The sequence below is a fragment of the Sorex fumeus genome, unplaced genomic scaffold (assembly GCF_029834395.1).
Source record: "Sorex fumeus unplaced genomic scaffold, SorFum_2.1 ptg000008l, whole genome shotgun sequence".
NCBI classification, from domain to species: Eukaryota; Metazoa; Chordata; class Mammalia; order Eulipotyphla; family Soricidae; genus Sorex; species Sorex fumeus.
In genome coordinates this window covers 54,144,012-54,160,289 of record NW_026606065.1, presented here as the reverse complement: position 1 = coordinate 54,160,289, position 16,278 = coordinate 54,144,012, and the positions used below count along the sequence as shown (strand labels likewise).

The window sequence follows — 16,278 nt, the reverse complement described above, 5'->3', positions numbered from 1 at the left end:
TGATGCTTGACTTTAGAATGCTGCTGCTTTCATCTATTTTCACAAAGACTTCATGTGACCTGGGCTCAATTGACAGCACCAGATTTGGTCCCCGAGGCCACCAGGACTGATCCCTAAGCAAAGAGCCAGGAGTTAGCCCTGAGTACAGTTGGGTGCGGTCCCCCCAAAACAAAAACAACAAAATCCATCAAATACATCATGCTTTCTTTCAACCCCAAAGTGTGTCCGGAAATACTCCAATTTTACTTCATAGTTGATATTTCAACTTTACTCCACAGCTGAAATATTAAATTTCAGATAGAAATCAATCATCTAAGACTATCCAGAGATATAAACACAGAACCAAGACCACTTTTCTCTTATCCCATGCTTATTGCTCAAGGAGATACACTATAAAAACCGTATCTAGCAAGAACAGGTTATTACATGACCTGTGGCACTATAAACACCTATACCTATAGACTTTCAATGGCGGAAAGTCTGCCTAGTTCTTCTCTTGCCTTCTATTTTGTTTTTGCTTTGGGGCCACATCATGCTATGTTCAGGGTAATACACAATAATTACCCCTGACAGTATAGAGAATAAAGGGGGGGTGGTGAATATAGGTTGCCAGATCAAAGCCAGTTGACAGCATGCAAGCAAGCGCCTTACCTACGGTATTACTGCTCTAGCCCAGTATTGTCATTTTCTATCCTGAGGGAAATAAAAGTCATGGGCGGAATAACATGGAAAAAGAAAATATAAAGTAACCTCATTACAAATATCCATATATATATATATGAAACAAGCTCTTATTTCTGTAGGCAAATAAGCTCTCTCATAAGACTTGTTTTCTTGGTTTCCAAATGCTGAAAGTTAAATGCACTTTCTGCTAATTCCCAATGGTTTTAAGCACCTGCACATAAGAGACAATGACAGGGAAAGTTTTCATCTGAACTCTGATAAGCTGAGACAACATATATGTCTGAGTATGTAAGAAACATCTGCTGTAAACCAGCTAAGGGAGGCACTTGCTAAACAGAGCACAACTGCAAGAAAACAACTAAAGTTGGTGAAGTTCTTTTCAATAGCTATTATTGGATCAGTCAGGACACACTAAAAGGCATCTAGATCAGATTCTATGCCAGAATTTATAAGCATGAGAAAATGGATGACTAGCATATTTTTAGAAAATCAAAGTAAATCAAATAAGCATAAAGTTCTGATAGCAGGTGGTAAAAGAGTAAATTCAATTGTACTGAAATTAAGTAAAAGAATTCAAATCTAGAGTAAAGAATGAGGGGTTGAGAAAGAGAGAGAGAATAAGTGTAAAGCAAGAAAAAGATGCTCTTGGAAATAAGACCTATGTGTGGTCATGATAAAAATTTTACAATTTTAAGTATTTTAAAATATTTCAGCTATTAAAATCCTATAGTCTGAGCCATTTAAATACTACAGAAAGGCACAGCATGAGGTTCTATGGCTTTGGGGAGTATTTTGTCACCTCTGACAAATTGAAAATGTACAAACTATTTTAAAGAGTCATATGCAAATCTTCTTTACATTATGAAACAATGGCAGTTCTGCTTCCCTTGCTGGCAATTTTTAAGTCCTATATTAATATTGATCATGTCAGTGTATTTTAAATATGTAAAAAGTCTTCAAATTCTGCAAGTTCTTTGTAAATGTGGCTTTTTTGTTAACACTAACAACACATGAACCAAGAAGTCTTAAAACTAGTGTTACTTTATGATATGTTCTAAATATCTGCAATTGAAAATATGGATAAAAGTGTGATAAAACAGAAATTTAAAAAAAATTAATTGGACAAACACATCCTTGCTCTAAACAGATTTTTTAACTTATGAATTATAATCTACAAGTCACAATCATTTAGAAAGAATCACATGTAATACATTATAGTCAATCATGATAATATTTTCAGAGCTTAGCCCTAGGGTAAATAGTTAAATAATAATTCTCTTTGCCATAATCTTCAGTTCCCATAAAATGAGCTATAGAACAATGACATTGTCAAAATGTATAAATTTACAATGCTAACACTGATATATTCAAACATAAAATTTTAATAATAATTGAAGAAAACAAATATTCTATCAACATTATACATAAGGAAAGAGATAAATGAATTTTGCATGAAAATGAAGGCTCCCACATTTATACAAATATAAGCCAAGACCATTTTATTAAATGTTAAGGAACTTACAATTCAACATGTATGTTTTTGTTTTGTGGGGTGTGTGTGTGTGTGTGTGTGTGTGTGTGTGTGTGTGTGTGTGTTCCTAGCAGCTTTTCTTTTTGACAATAGAAACTAAAATTCTGGAATGAAAAAAAAAAGTTAAATCCTGGGATTCTGAGTCAACATTTTCTTAAAGTCACAATTTTAAATATAGGGGATTTGTTACTATAGTCACAAAAGCAATTACATCCCTATACAATAATGAACTGTTTGGGGGGGGGGTTGTTTGTTTGTTTTAGGCATGTCAGAGGATGTAAACCTCCCCACTACTATCTAATTCTTCTGTCTGTTTAATAGAAACTCACTATTCTTCTTAGACGATTGTTAATTTCCCTTCCAACATAGAAAGCCCACATACTGATGAAAAATGTAGAAGGCAGTGAAATTCAGAAAAAGGAGCAACCAACTATGATTTTCATACTCCCAGTTTGAATCAAAAACTGTATAATGCTCTGCAGGTAACTTAACAGTTACCAACAAAAATATCGGAAATTTAGAGTAAGGAGTGTGGAAGATAGGTCCAAGGGATTGAGCACAGACTCTGCATGGGTAGGTCCCAGGTTCCATCCCTAGCACCATATGCACTCCCAGCCCTGCAGTATTAACACCAGATCATTTCTAAGTACAGGCACATATACTTGCAGATTTTTTAAACTAAAAATAAGCACAAGGCACCCTCACAGCCAATCTTCACTGGTTTGTCCTGGGCCCTTCATGCAAGAGAATAAATCCACCAAAAAAACTCAAGTAAGGAGGACCAGTGACTGAAAATATCAGGCCTCAAGGGGTTGGGACTGGTCACCCCTTTTCATCTCCTGCCCTTCCAGGGTTCTGGCTGCCACACCCACAAATGGACTCCAGATGTCATTTAAGTATATTAATGGCCATGATCCAGAGACTCACAAATGAATCTCGGAACCAAGCAGCTCACTGCAGAAATGGCTCCAGACCTCAATTATTTAAAATTTTAGAATTCCACATCTCATACTATTTCTTTAAAATTTTACTCCTTTGTTGAATCACTGTGAGATAGACCCTTACAGACATCTCATACTATTTGTAACAAGCAATACAAAATAAATTATCTAGCATCTGAAAAAATTAATAACAAGGGCAAGGCAATTTACATTTCTCAGCTGTGTAGTTTGCAGTGCTGAGGGTTAATTTGCTGATGCTGATCAGTGGAATCTTAAAAATAATATTTCCTTCTATTTCAGAGTAAATAAAAAAGTGGATCTACTAACTGAATTTAACAAGTTTATTTTAAATCAAATACCGAAACTAGCTATAAAAGTAAGTATTTATATGGGGGGGGGGGGGAGAAAAACACTAAAAATCAGGTCTTTTCCCCATCCCGTGTATCAGTACTTCACAAACACAAAAGCACAGTATGCCATTAATTCTCACAAAGCAAGGCAAAAGAGTTTCAAGAGTTTCACCATCAAGGCAAAAGAGTTTCAAGAGTTCATGAAAAAGCATTACTATAACTCTCAGAAGTTTCCTTTATATCATCTTAAAATTATAACTTTCAAAGGCCTGATTTTTTCCCAGATAAAAAAACTTAAAGGAAGCAATTTTAACAGGAAGGGCTGGGAAAAGTCTATTCTAAGAAAAATACATGATTGGAAAAATTATTTGGAAGTAACTGCAAAAGTGGACAGAGTTAAAAAATAAAAACTGCAGGACGTACACTTACCTAAATATAGTAGTTTAATGGGGGAAAGAAATATATGAAATTGGTATGTCATACACCTATATTAAGAATTACAATGCACATATCTCTGTGTAATTCTGTTTAGTGCAAAAACCTCATAGAGATGGTTTGATATATTGGCATTTTCTTCATATTACCTATGATTTTTATATTACATCCAGTATTTTGTACTGGAAAGCTCAAGTACTACAAATAAAATGATACTCAGCATTTGATTACAGTTGAAGTTCACAGAATTTTGAGGCCTCTGATTCAGACTGATTTCTGTCTGTGAGAAGGCAAAGGCTAAAACCTTTCATAAACACTTTTTCCTCTGAGAAAGTCAAGATTTCAAGTGTTAAGAGGTAGCATTTGATGGCAATCATACACCACATGGTGCTGTACTAGGTTTCTGCTATTAGGAACTAGTGTATATTAATAAGAATCTGGCAAACCAGAGAGGTAGGACAGGGGTTAAGATGTTTGAATTGCCTGCAGCTGAAATTCACAGGTTCAAACCCAGGCACCATACACAGTTCCCTGAACAGAGAGGAGTGTGTGACCAAAACAACAAAAAGATAAAATAAAAAGAATCTGACATTCCCTTATTTCCCATTTTGTCCCAAAGACTAGTAGTACCACTCTTATTTATTTATTTATTTATTTTATAAAATAAATATTAATATTGCTGGAGCGATAGCACAGTGATAGCACAGCGGTAGGGCATTTGCCTTGCACGCAGCCAACATGGCCGACCCGAGTTTGATTCCTCCGCCCCTCTCGGAGAGCCCGGCAAGCTACCGAGAGTCTCACCCGCACGGCAGAGCCTGGCAAGCTCCCCGTGACGTATTCGATATGCCAGACACAGTAACAACAAAGTCTCCAATGGAGACGTTACTGGGCCCGCTCGAGCAAATCGAAGATCAACGGGAGGGCCTTTACTTTACTTACTTTTACTTATTTATTTTTAAATTTATCTGGTTTTTCTTTTGTCCCAGAGGTGCTCAGGACACCAAAAGGTCCTTGATTCGACCTGGGACTCCTGTATACCAAGTATGCACTCCATAGTGCTAACTGAGCTCACATCCCATTTCTTAATATTTACCTGAAAAAAGGCATTCCTAAAAAAAAAAAGAAAAAGAAGAAGAAAGAAAGAAAGAATTTATGTTCTGGAATCTAATGACAGCTAAATTTTCACAAAAGCAGGTTGTGTCCTTCCTTATATGTACCTGGTTAACACTAAAAATTAGACTTCACAGAAAGCAGAAGGTATCTAAGAGTTGATCTGCCTATGTTCAGACAAGAAACTGCTCTAAAAACAAACCCCTAAACATGGGGGGAGGTCAGGGAGGAGGGCACACAGGACAGAAGAAGAAATGTTCACCCCAGCAATATTTCAAATGAAAAATATTATGGACACACCAACCTCTATTGCTTTCCTCTTCATAGGGATATTCATTCATCCATTTGTTCCTAGAGTCACATTGATCCTGCAGAAACACAGAGAAACAGAAAATGATTTAAAAAAAAAAAAGTCTATGGCTAACATTCTCCTTGGAGGGAAAATAAATAAGTAACAATGAAATTGACGTCATCATTTTAAAGCTCTTGATTAGTATGATAATAATGATAATAAAAAGAAATGGTGTATTTTCCCTTATTTGCTTTAGTTCACTTACTCTTTCGCAGCCATGTAAATGGCAAAATGAAAAACTAATAGAGAAGAAGAACCCCAGTATGACAGCTTGTGGGCACAAGGTCATAAATATCTGGACAAGGAAATGTGAGTAAGTGAGGGAAAAATTGGAAAAGAGAAGCCAGACAAGAAAATGACAAAAATTGGCTCAAAGTAAATATTTAAAACCACAGTCACGATTCCCCCAAGTAGAGTACTTTGCTCTATTATTCTTAAACACTAAGGGATTCTCCAGAGGAAATCGTCTTCCCCCCCCTCTTAAAAATGGTTACAAATGTGCAGAATAATTAATGTGAATAGTTTTCAGTGAATTCATGGTGGATGACCAATACCCAAGTAACTTTTAACATTTCATCTAAATTTGTGTAAGTCATTTCTTTAAAAAAATTAAATATAAATATTAATGTGGTTTCTAAAAGCTTCCAAAACCTCGGAACCATTTGGATGTCAGCAACTGTAACCAAATATTGCTGAATTAGAGAGCTCATCTCCCCCTGCCCTGACCTATTCTTTTTCTCTCTTCTTCTTTTGGTGCCAAGGATCAAACACAGAGCCACATACACGGGCAGTTCTGATTACAACAGACCATTTGCCCCATTTGGATATATCTTGAAAGTATTCTTATTTATTTTCTCTTGGTCTTATGTAACCTGCTTCAGAATTTCCATTTCATAAAGCAAATTTTCTTTGGCATTCAGTTAAGCCAGCTTATTAGGCACCGTTTGGAATTACACTCAAGAGGGACACGTGCTAAACAGTTCTTAGCAGCACCCATTCTGTGCCAACGCCACTATACTGGGCCAGGTTTCCTCTGCATGTGTTTCATACATTTGAACCTAAAAAGGAAAAAGGAGCTAACTCACTCATTTAGAAGATCTCAAAGAAAATGTAGTATAATCTACAGGTTCCATGGTTTTGGACTGAAGGAAGAATTGATTTTTAATCCCAGTCTTAAATCAATCTCAACTCTCCCCTACATATTTATATGTATGGATGGATCTATGTTTATATGAAATAGTTCAATATTTTAATGTTGGCAAACTAAAAATATTCTCTTGAATATAAGAGAATAGTTTTGTATTTTGCATTATGATTTTGTAATGATTTCTTGAAAGTAATCTAAAATCTCATATACTTTATCAAATATATGTCTTCTCTTTTCTAGTCTTCAAAACATATCTGAACTGTTCTAAGTACTTAGCAGAATGTAAGGCACTGGCTAAAGATTGTAAGACCAAATTCACAGTAGCCAGAAGGTCAGGTAAATAAGGGGTGGGTGATCGGGTTAAAGGAGTTAACTCCATGACGAAGAATTAAAGTGAAACTTTTAATACAAATTTAATTTTAATGTAGATATATAATTATGGAATTCTAAAGCATAAGTTGCCACAGTACATATTATTTACAATAAAAAATCTCTACAACTAGTATCATAGGCCAGAAAGATCATTTAAAGGGTTAGAGCAAATCCCTGGTGTTCAAAAGGCAGAGTTCTGTCTAGGAACAGCACAGTCGCCTAGCACTGCCAGGAGAGGGCCTGCACAAACAACTTGACCAGTATCTCTGGGGGTGACTCCCAGACCTCCTGAACACTGCATAGGAGGCAACAGATTAACAAAACACACACCCCAAAATAAATAAATAAATAAATAAATAAATAAATAAATATGCCCGGGTTTTCATCTCCGATTCTGGTGTTACAATTTTCCTTCACCCTTTAAGATACCATTATTTTCATGTGCTGTTCAAGTCATTCATCACTAATCCAGAATTCAGAATACTTCATTATAGGAACGTAATTGTTGGACTTAAATTACACTTAATAATTTGATGATTCTTATTGATAATACTTAGAAGTCATTTTTTACAGAAGCAGAGTATATATCAGCACTTCTGCTAGACTGGAGGAAGACGTTGTGCATGAAAACAAGGATGATCAAGCACAGAGAGACTCATCGGGAAGTGGGCTTAGTGACAGACCCCCTGGTAGATTCCACCACCACTCACTGCTCAGTCAGACACCCTCATTATGCTCTGGAATGCTTATCTGCTCTAGTTTGGAGCCTCCATTCTGCCCCATGTATAATGACAGAAAAAATAATACCTTGGTTTTACTTTAGGACGGTAATATCAGCTGTTTCTCAGGAGCAATTCTATTTTAGTGATGGGGGTCACTCCAAGCAGTGCTTGGATAACTTATGAACTATCTCTCTGGCCCATAAAGGCTTTTTTCAGGCTTTCAAAATACATAACCAAATTCGTCTGGAATAGGCTATCCCAGTTCATTTTTCCCAATAGGGGAAGAAGCATTTGTGAAGTCAACTACATACATTCCTGTCTTAATTTCCCAATACATAGGACCTAACACATTTTGGGAGATCAATAAATGTTTCTTGAATGTGTAACACTGATAATGAAAAATAAAAGAGAGAAAAAAGAAAACTCTTTTACAACAATTATGTGAACATGTTTTACCAAAGCAAAGGTTAGTCCTTGATTATGTAATCTGCATTTTTAAAACACCAATAACCCATTCAGGCTAAAATAAACCCTGAATTTAATGAACAACGTATAACATGTCATGTTTTTATAGTATATTAACATTTACAAAGTATCTTGGTTCTATTAATTGTTCAGACAGAATTTCTGGGTATTGGTCACATAATTATTGTACAATCCATTCTGATAAAGCAGATGAGAGGTAAATTTGGTCACCAAAGTAGCAAGCTTGCCAGATTCCTTTCAATACCCCTATCTTACTGCCCAGCCTCTTTGGAGTTCATCTTTGCAACCACCTTCAATCTGTGCACCTCTAAATGATTTAAACCTGGGGAGAGAATGTGTAGCACAATACTAGCTTCTGATTTCTAGTCAATTCATACTCTCAAGCACCACACAAACCCCTCTCTTGAGCTTTAATTCCTGCCCCACAACCACGCACCTGGGGGTATACAAAGGAAAGCCAATGGAGACAGAGTGTGTCATTCAGACTCTAGTTTGACCTCTGTCAGCTACTGTCCACCTACGCATTCCTAGACAGTTTGTTCTACCTTTCTGAGACTCAATTTCCTCTACATAGATCAAGGATAGTTAACCATGTCCAACAACCCTACTGGAAGCAATCCGTGCAATCTGTTAACGAGTAATCTGGCAATCTGTGCGATCATGCACAAAGGCAGTTGCAACCCACAACAGATCAGCCATTAGACAAAGATTAAATTAGAAACTACCAGATAGGACTGACAAAAGCATCTTACTCGAGTTAAGGTGCTCTACTTCTCACTGAAACTGAGACATGAGAGAGAAAAAATAAAAATGGTACAGTTCAGAAGGATTAAAAACTCATCATTTTTCTCATTAAAAGATTACTCAGATAAGCCAAATATTATCCAGCAAAGGTTCCTAAAGCACAGGAGTTTTAAAGGCCACAGTCCTCAAAGAAGGCTTTTCCCTCACATTCCTAGTTTCAAATACAATTCTTAATTTTTAGGTGAAGAAAAGTAATGAGTAAGTTTCATAAATATTCATGTTAACATGTATAATAAAAGGCAAAAAATGCTACATCTTACAAAAAATATTTTAAGGAAAAATACTGTTAATTTGTATGATAGAGATAGTACAGTATGAGCTAATGTGTTCACTTGCATATAGTCAACCCTGGTTCAGGCCCAGCACCACATATGGTCCCCTGAGCACTGTCAGGAGTGATCCCTGAACATAGCACCAGGAGTAAGTCTTAAGCACTGACAGCATGACGCCCAAACCCAAAAACAAACCAAAAAAAAAAAAAAAAAACCCACCAAAATTGTTGCTGCTTTGAATCATGGAAACATACTTGTTTTAGTAGAATATCTAGAGAAATTCTCATTTTACATTTTTCTCTTTAGTCACTTGATCACTTCCCGTTAATCATCAATTTGCTCGAGCGAGTCCCAGTAACATCTCCATTCATCCCTGTTTTGTGCTAGTGTAGCCTGATGGCGTCTGTTCATTCTAGAAACACGAAGAGCCTCAAACCGATCATTAAGGGTCTTGACAAGTCTGACCATCTGGTAGGTGGGCAGCCACGCAGTCTTTTGACGTCCCATGGAATCCAGTTGGTAATGGCTCTAGTCTAGCAGTCATCTCCAAATCCCATTATGTGTCCAGTCCATCTGATTTTCAATGCCTTGGCAAACGAGACAGCGTCCCTGATTCTTGACCGTCTACGGAGGTCGAAACTCTGGATTCTTTCTCTCATTTGAGTGAAACATGTTACTCCAAGCATAGCTCGTTCAATTCCTCTTTGGGGGACCTGAATAGCATTCTCACCCAGTTTTCATAGGGCCCAGGTCTCTGAGGCATATGTTAATGCAGGAAGAACAGTGGAATCAAAGAGATGTGCCCGGAGCCGGAGGTTCTTCGTCCTCTTAGCTATTTCTTCGACGCTCTTGAAGGCGTTCCAAGCAGCTCTCTTCCTCCTGCGCAACTCAGGTGGCCAGGTGATTCGTCATGTTGACTTCTCGACCTAGGTACACATAACTGTTGCATTCGGAGATGGTCGTTCCGTTGAGAGCGAATGGGGCATCAGGAACGAGGCTGTTTCTCATAAACATTGTCTTCGTGAGATTCAGCTGCAGTCCGACCTTTCCACACTCAGGGTCAAAGTCGGCCAGCATTTGTGCCGCTTGGCTAATGTTTGGTGTTATTCGAAGGATGTCATCAGCAAAGCGGAGGTGGTGTAGTTGTCGACTGTCTATCTTCACTCCCATTTCTTCCCATTCCAGTCATTTCTCTTTAGTAGTTAGAGCAATAAAGAAAAACATTTTTTTTCACTTTCTACCTCTTGTTTTTGGTCTTAAAAATTTCCACACACGGTTAGTCTGCCTCCTTTAGAATTCAGATTGAGTACCCTGGACCAGAGAAATGACCTTGGATAGAAAGAAGGCGGCTGCTCCCCACCTTAAGGAATTAGAAGTTACTCTGGAATAATTACCTCATAGTGCAGGCATTAAATTGTCGTGCAGTAGTGAGGTTACTGGCTGGCTCTTCATCACATCCTAAATGATCTATTATGTTCTCAATCTTTAAAGGTTAGTATTTAATACATTCTAAATACTTCGGGACCCATAAGTACACTTGTTGCTAGTTCCTCTGAGAATCCTTTTTATGTATCTTTAAATAGAGACCGAGAAACACATTTTCCTGTTGTTTATAGACATCTGAGCAGCCAGGGTATTTCACTCTCTGCCCAAAGGTAATTTAGTTGCTTTGTTTCAAGTAAATTGAATTCTGGTGCTGATACAGCAATCCCACTTGGAATTCTCTCTTCTGTATTCAGCTTTACAAATCACTGCTTCATTAGCTGTGGTCTTAGCCTTTCGAGTACTGAGGGGGTGCGGGGAGTTAAGAAAGGAAGGTTTATACACATATTCAATCCAGTTTCTAGAACTTTTAAAGATCATCAGGAAACCTGATGGGCTTTCCTTATGCACGTAAGTCTGAGAAATTTTAGCACAGATCCATGTTGACCTTATTTTGCATCAAGATTTCTGATACATAAGTTGCCTTTTTTAAAAAAAATTTAACACCATTTCTGTTGCATCTGTGGCAGTACGTTATCTAGGGAATTAAAAATATTTGAAGGTTAATCTAAATATTTCTGGAGATAAATGCAAATCTAAGTGCTGCGTTTTCGTAGCTATTTTGACTTAAAGTGAAAAGAGTCACTAAAGACACAAAGCAGGAAGCTGGTTGCTAGGTGACAGGTGACACCAACAGCATCTCATCTGAACTTGTAGAGCATGAGACATCTTATTACTGAGAAAAGACACACAGATTTCCAAGGCACTCAACTCAGTACTCTACAGAGAAGCAACCTCATGTTCTGTTTTTGTTTTGTTTTATTTTTAAATAGAGGTCACAGGTAGTCAGCAAATCTTGTCTATATGATTGATTTTTGAGATGCTTCTCAAAATAAATAGGAACAAAGAACTCTTTAGTTTCCACTCACAGTTCACATGCTCTATATTCTAAGACCGCATACAAGATGTGTATCACTTCCATGATTCATGAATAAAGATTAAATAGTGATCACTCTACTATGCATCTCTCTTAAGAATTGTCAAATTTTTAATAGGTATCACTTCAATTAGGGTGTACAGTCTGCAGAGAAATCACTTTTCTCCTGAGTAATCAAATTTCCATTAAATGTATTAACACAAGACTCTCCTAGCAAAGAACTGGTGAATTAAGAAAGAAAAGGGGGAAAAATCATCAATACAGACTATCTCCTGAACATACTTTTGGATGACATGCCTATTTTCAGCATCATCTTCTTCCTTTAGATTAAATACCCAGACACAAGTCTCCACCACTTCCATGTTTCATCAGGCAAATTCTTTGCCTAGAATTTCAGGTTCTCTTAGGAAGCAACACTATTCTCTAGTCTATGTGATAAAATTTTGAGACTAGACTGGGTACTAACCATAGGAAAGTTCTATGCAGAAAAAACACAAGCAGTATTAATTCTTAGGGCTATGAAACTTCGGAAAAGTCATTTAAACATTTTTATGGTCCCCTTCTCCTTGTTTATTAAACTAATATCACCAAAACTCCTTTCCCCTCCCCTTCAGCTATAAATACTAATAAGGAGAATATATGCAATGTACACAGCAGTCTCTCTGGCATATAAGAAATATTCAGCAAATATCAGATCCACTCCTACTTTCTACACTTATAATGAAGTACCTAAACTCCTCTTTCACCTCAATTTTTTCCTGAAGCCTAACAACTAAAATAACTCTAACCCAAGCATACTCCCTCATATCACTTTCAACCATAAGTTCAGAAGGTAGGTTATGGGAATAAACAGACTAAATATATAAAACCCTAAGCTCTCTGGGAATATTAATGTGTGTACAACTCATCAATTAAGAGAACTTGATGATATAACACCTAATACAAGAACAGAAATAATCCTAAACTCATTAATAAACTATATTCAATGCAATCCTTTAAAATTCTTAAAAAAACAAACCTGGATTTGTATACTTAATATTTCCTATTTCCAGCTTTTTATCCCCTGAAATGAGGCTTCAATGGAGGAGGAGCAGGAGGAGGAGGAAGAGGAGGTGAAGGAGAAGAGGAGGAAGAGGAGGAAGAAGAGGAGGAAGAGGAGGAGGAGGAGGAGGAGGAGGAGGAGGAGGAGGAAGAGGAGGAAGAGGAAGAAGAGGAAGAAGGAGGAGGAGAAGGAGGAGAAGGAAAAGCAAATTTTCAAGATAATAAGGCTCATGATGTATTCAGAAAAGGGGGAAAAACCCAACACTTGGAATTCACAAAATAAGAATTTTTCTTAATTAAGTAAAACTTTTAAAACATAATCTGAAAAATAATGATACACAATAGCGGGGACAACACAAGGCCAAAGGTAACAGAACTTAATAGCTGGTCCACAGAATTGAGCTTGTCTGGTGGAGGTAGGCGGGGTGGGGGGCTGAGAGGGAAGACAATGCTGTGCTTAGACAAGGAGGAGGAAAGTGGTCACTCTAGTACTGAGTGTGGTGTTGGAATGACAGGTGCATGAAAATGAGACTATCATTCACAGTATCACAAATTATGGCACCTTGAAAAAATAAAAAACTGAAAAAGTTGGATGGAATTTGCAAACACATTTATTAGAACTAAAAAATCTATATGAAAGGGGGATTAGACGAGATACCACATACTGGAATTGGGCAAAATACACTTGTAAAACAGGTTTATTATCAAAATACTCAAATAGCTATGAAAACTTGATAATTAAAAAAAAATTTTATGTAAACAAAAAAGAAGAATTAAGGCCCCATCTAGAGTTAAGTTATAATCATCATAATTTATAGATGATTTAGAACAATCATCTAAAACCAGGGGTTGAAAAAGTTGCCATTTACAGAAGCAAAAAACACACTGACATGGAAATTATTCTTTTCATCTGTTTTCAGCTTTCATCATTCTCTGGAGAGAACAAATAAACCCGGAAAAGAACGTAACCATAACAAATGAATTAAGCATTTCTTTTACATACATTGTGTTCAAATAACAGTTTGAGGAGTAATTTATGCTCTGCTCATATTCAAGTGTAATTGTCATCTTATCAAGGACTACATAGTCAAAAATCTGATTTGTATTGTAGAGGACTGACAAGATGATTAAATTTTCCTTCATATGTCTAATTTATGTGATTTAGATTGCAACACAAACACAAGCATGTGCGATTTGTACTTGCACATAAAACTACTGCATGGAATACTACATTCTGCCAAGAGTGACTTGGCCACACACAAGGCTGAGTTTCCGCATGAAGCATACTGACAGCCTTCTCTTCATTTTCTCTACCAAGATGTGTTTGAGACCAGTATAATAGAGATGATAAAACCTTTGTGATTTTTAAGAGGCTGGTGGGAGGGAGAAATAACAGACTCGCCAGCTATGTATTAATTTTCATTTCACTCTGGCGCATTTTAAATATAATATGCTAGAACTTACACGCAGAGAAGCAACTTAAAATGCTAAAAAAGATGAAAATAAAATCATGAGAATAACATTAAAATCAGAAGTGCATAATTAAGAGCCTAAGAATTTTTCTACTGCATATCAATGGAAATGATCTGGACATAGCTAATGATATGTTTATGTTATATATACATATAGTGTGTGATATACAAATATATACATCAAATTTATAAAAAAAGAGTGATCACAAATTTTATACACAAAGTTTTGTTCTATTCAATATGCAGAAACATAGCTGACTTTCCCATTAATTGTTGCATTCTAATGTTCAGCTTGCCAGTGTTAAGCAAGATAAATCCCATTCAAATGCATAGTAAACAGTTTGCTAAGGGAGTAAATTTATTTTCCAGTCCATCACAACAATAGTTGATTAAAATATGTTGTTCTTTACCCACTTTTGAATTAATTCATGTGAAATTAAACAAATATTTATTAAATTGTGGGGAAAACATTCCAAAGCGTAAAAACAGTGAGTAGGAAAAAAATGGCACTCACTAAATTATGGTTGACATTTTAAAGAAATTTTCATTCTCAAAATACTTCACAATTCTAAAATATCACTAAAAGTTTTCTGAGTATACTTTTATGTGTTGGGCTGGAGCAATAGCACAGTGGGTAGGGCGTTTGCTTTGCATGTGGCCAACCCTGGTTTGATTCCTCCGTCCCTCTTGGAGAGCCCAGCAAGCTACCGAGAGTATCCTACCCGCACGGCAGAGCCTGGCAAGCTCCCCATGGCATATTCGATATGTCAAAAACAGTAACAACAAGTCTCACAATGGAGACATTACTGGTGCCCACTCAGCAAATCCATGAACAACCGGACAACAGTGCTACTTTTATGTGCAATCTCTCCATACATCTTAACAGAAGGAAGTCAGAGCACAGCCAGCAATCATAACAGAATTTGAAATATGAACTAAAGAACTTAATCAATCTCTATCTGACAGTGATACTGAAGCATAAGGATCTCTGGCATTTTTCTGAGTTTATGGTCAGTTGATAATACTGTAGAATTCTGACACTTAATTTCACACTTCTCTCTGTGCGTATGACATGGTCAACTCAGAATCAGTGCTCTACAGAGATTTCCAAACCTATTTGGTCTGCAACCCCCTTTTTGGAGGGGGAAAAATATCACTCTGCCCCCATTCTAGTTCCCTACAAATCTACCTTCTACAAATTGTTAAGGAAACAAATACAACGCATTCCCCATTTTTACCTGAGGCTACTAGTGCTCTCTGAATGGCTCCAGAAACTCCCCAAGTGCAGTATTGACTGCTTTGGGAAATATTGTTTAGCTACTTCAGTGACACCAGAAAGAATGCTGTACCCATTCCTCAAACACTACTCCACCCACAGCCATCATAGCATCATCACTTTCAGAAATTTCATTTGATTTTGGTTATTCAGATTTGTTTGATTTCTTAACAAAATTCTGAATGACTGAGTACCCTGAATAATAGTTTCAAACAAGTAAATTTGCCCAATTGTGCTTTCAAATATAATTTCTGTCTTATGTAAGTTATAATGTGGACCACAGCCAGCTACCAGTCATCACAAATGTATAAACAATGAGTTATTTCTCAATGATGAACAAATTACCAGATTGCCAAATAAACCACATGATCATGTGCGTCCTCATAACTAATTAATACTCAAAACACTACTTGCTGACAGTGACAAATAATATATAAGCTGATGCTTCTTTACAGAAATCAAAAAGACCCCTTGAAAGACTGAAAAATACTGATATTGGATGTCAACTCAAATATAATCAGAAAGATTTCTCACACGTCATAAAGGTCCACTGATTTATAATAATGAAATATACATAGCATGTTATGTTGTTATTAATCTATCCATAAATTGTTTATATATCATAAAAAACACATTATAAGTTCTTTGCAACAGTATCTTATTTTTAACAATTAACAGATAGAGTTATTCGGGTCTCTCAAAGAGGAATCGAAAAAGCTATGCTTGGAATATCACGATTCACTCAAATGAGAGATAGAATCCGGAGTTCTGATCTCCGTCAATGCTCAAGAATCAGGGACACTGTCTCATTTGCCAAGGCATCAAAAATCAGATGGGCTAGACACGTAATGAGGTTTACAG

The 16,278-nt window shown here is 36.6% G+C and overlaps 1 protein-coding gene across 3 annotated transcripts in view; it reads right to left on the bottom strand.

The window, feature by feature from the left end:
- KLF12 (KLF transcription factor 12) overlaps window positions 1-16,278 on the bottom strand; it is a 730,941-nt gene that overhangs the window by 312,974 nt on the left and 401,689 nt on the right. For all 3 annotated transcript variants that reach the window (XM_056109465.1, XM_056109456.1, XM_056109472.1), the window contains one exon: window positions 5,359-5,422. In XM_056109465.1, coding sequence (XP_055965440.1) covers window positions 5,359-5,391 — 33 coding nt within the window. In that variant the 5' untranslated portion in view covers window positions 5,392-5,422. The remainder of the gene's footprint in view (window positions 1-5,358; window positions 5,423-16,278) is intronic.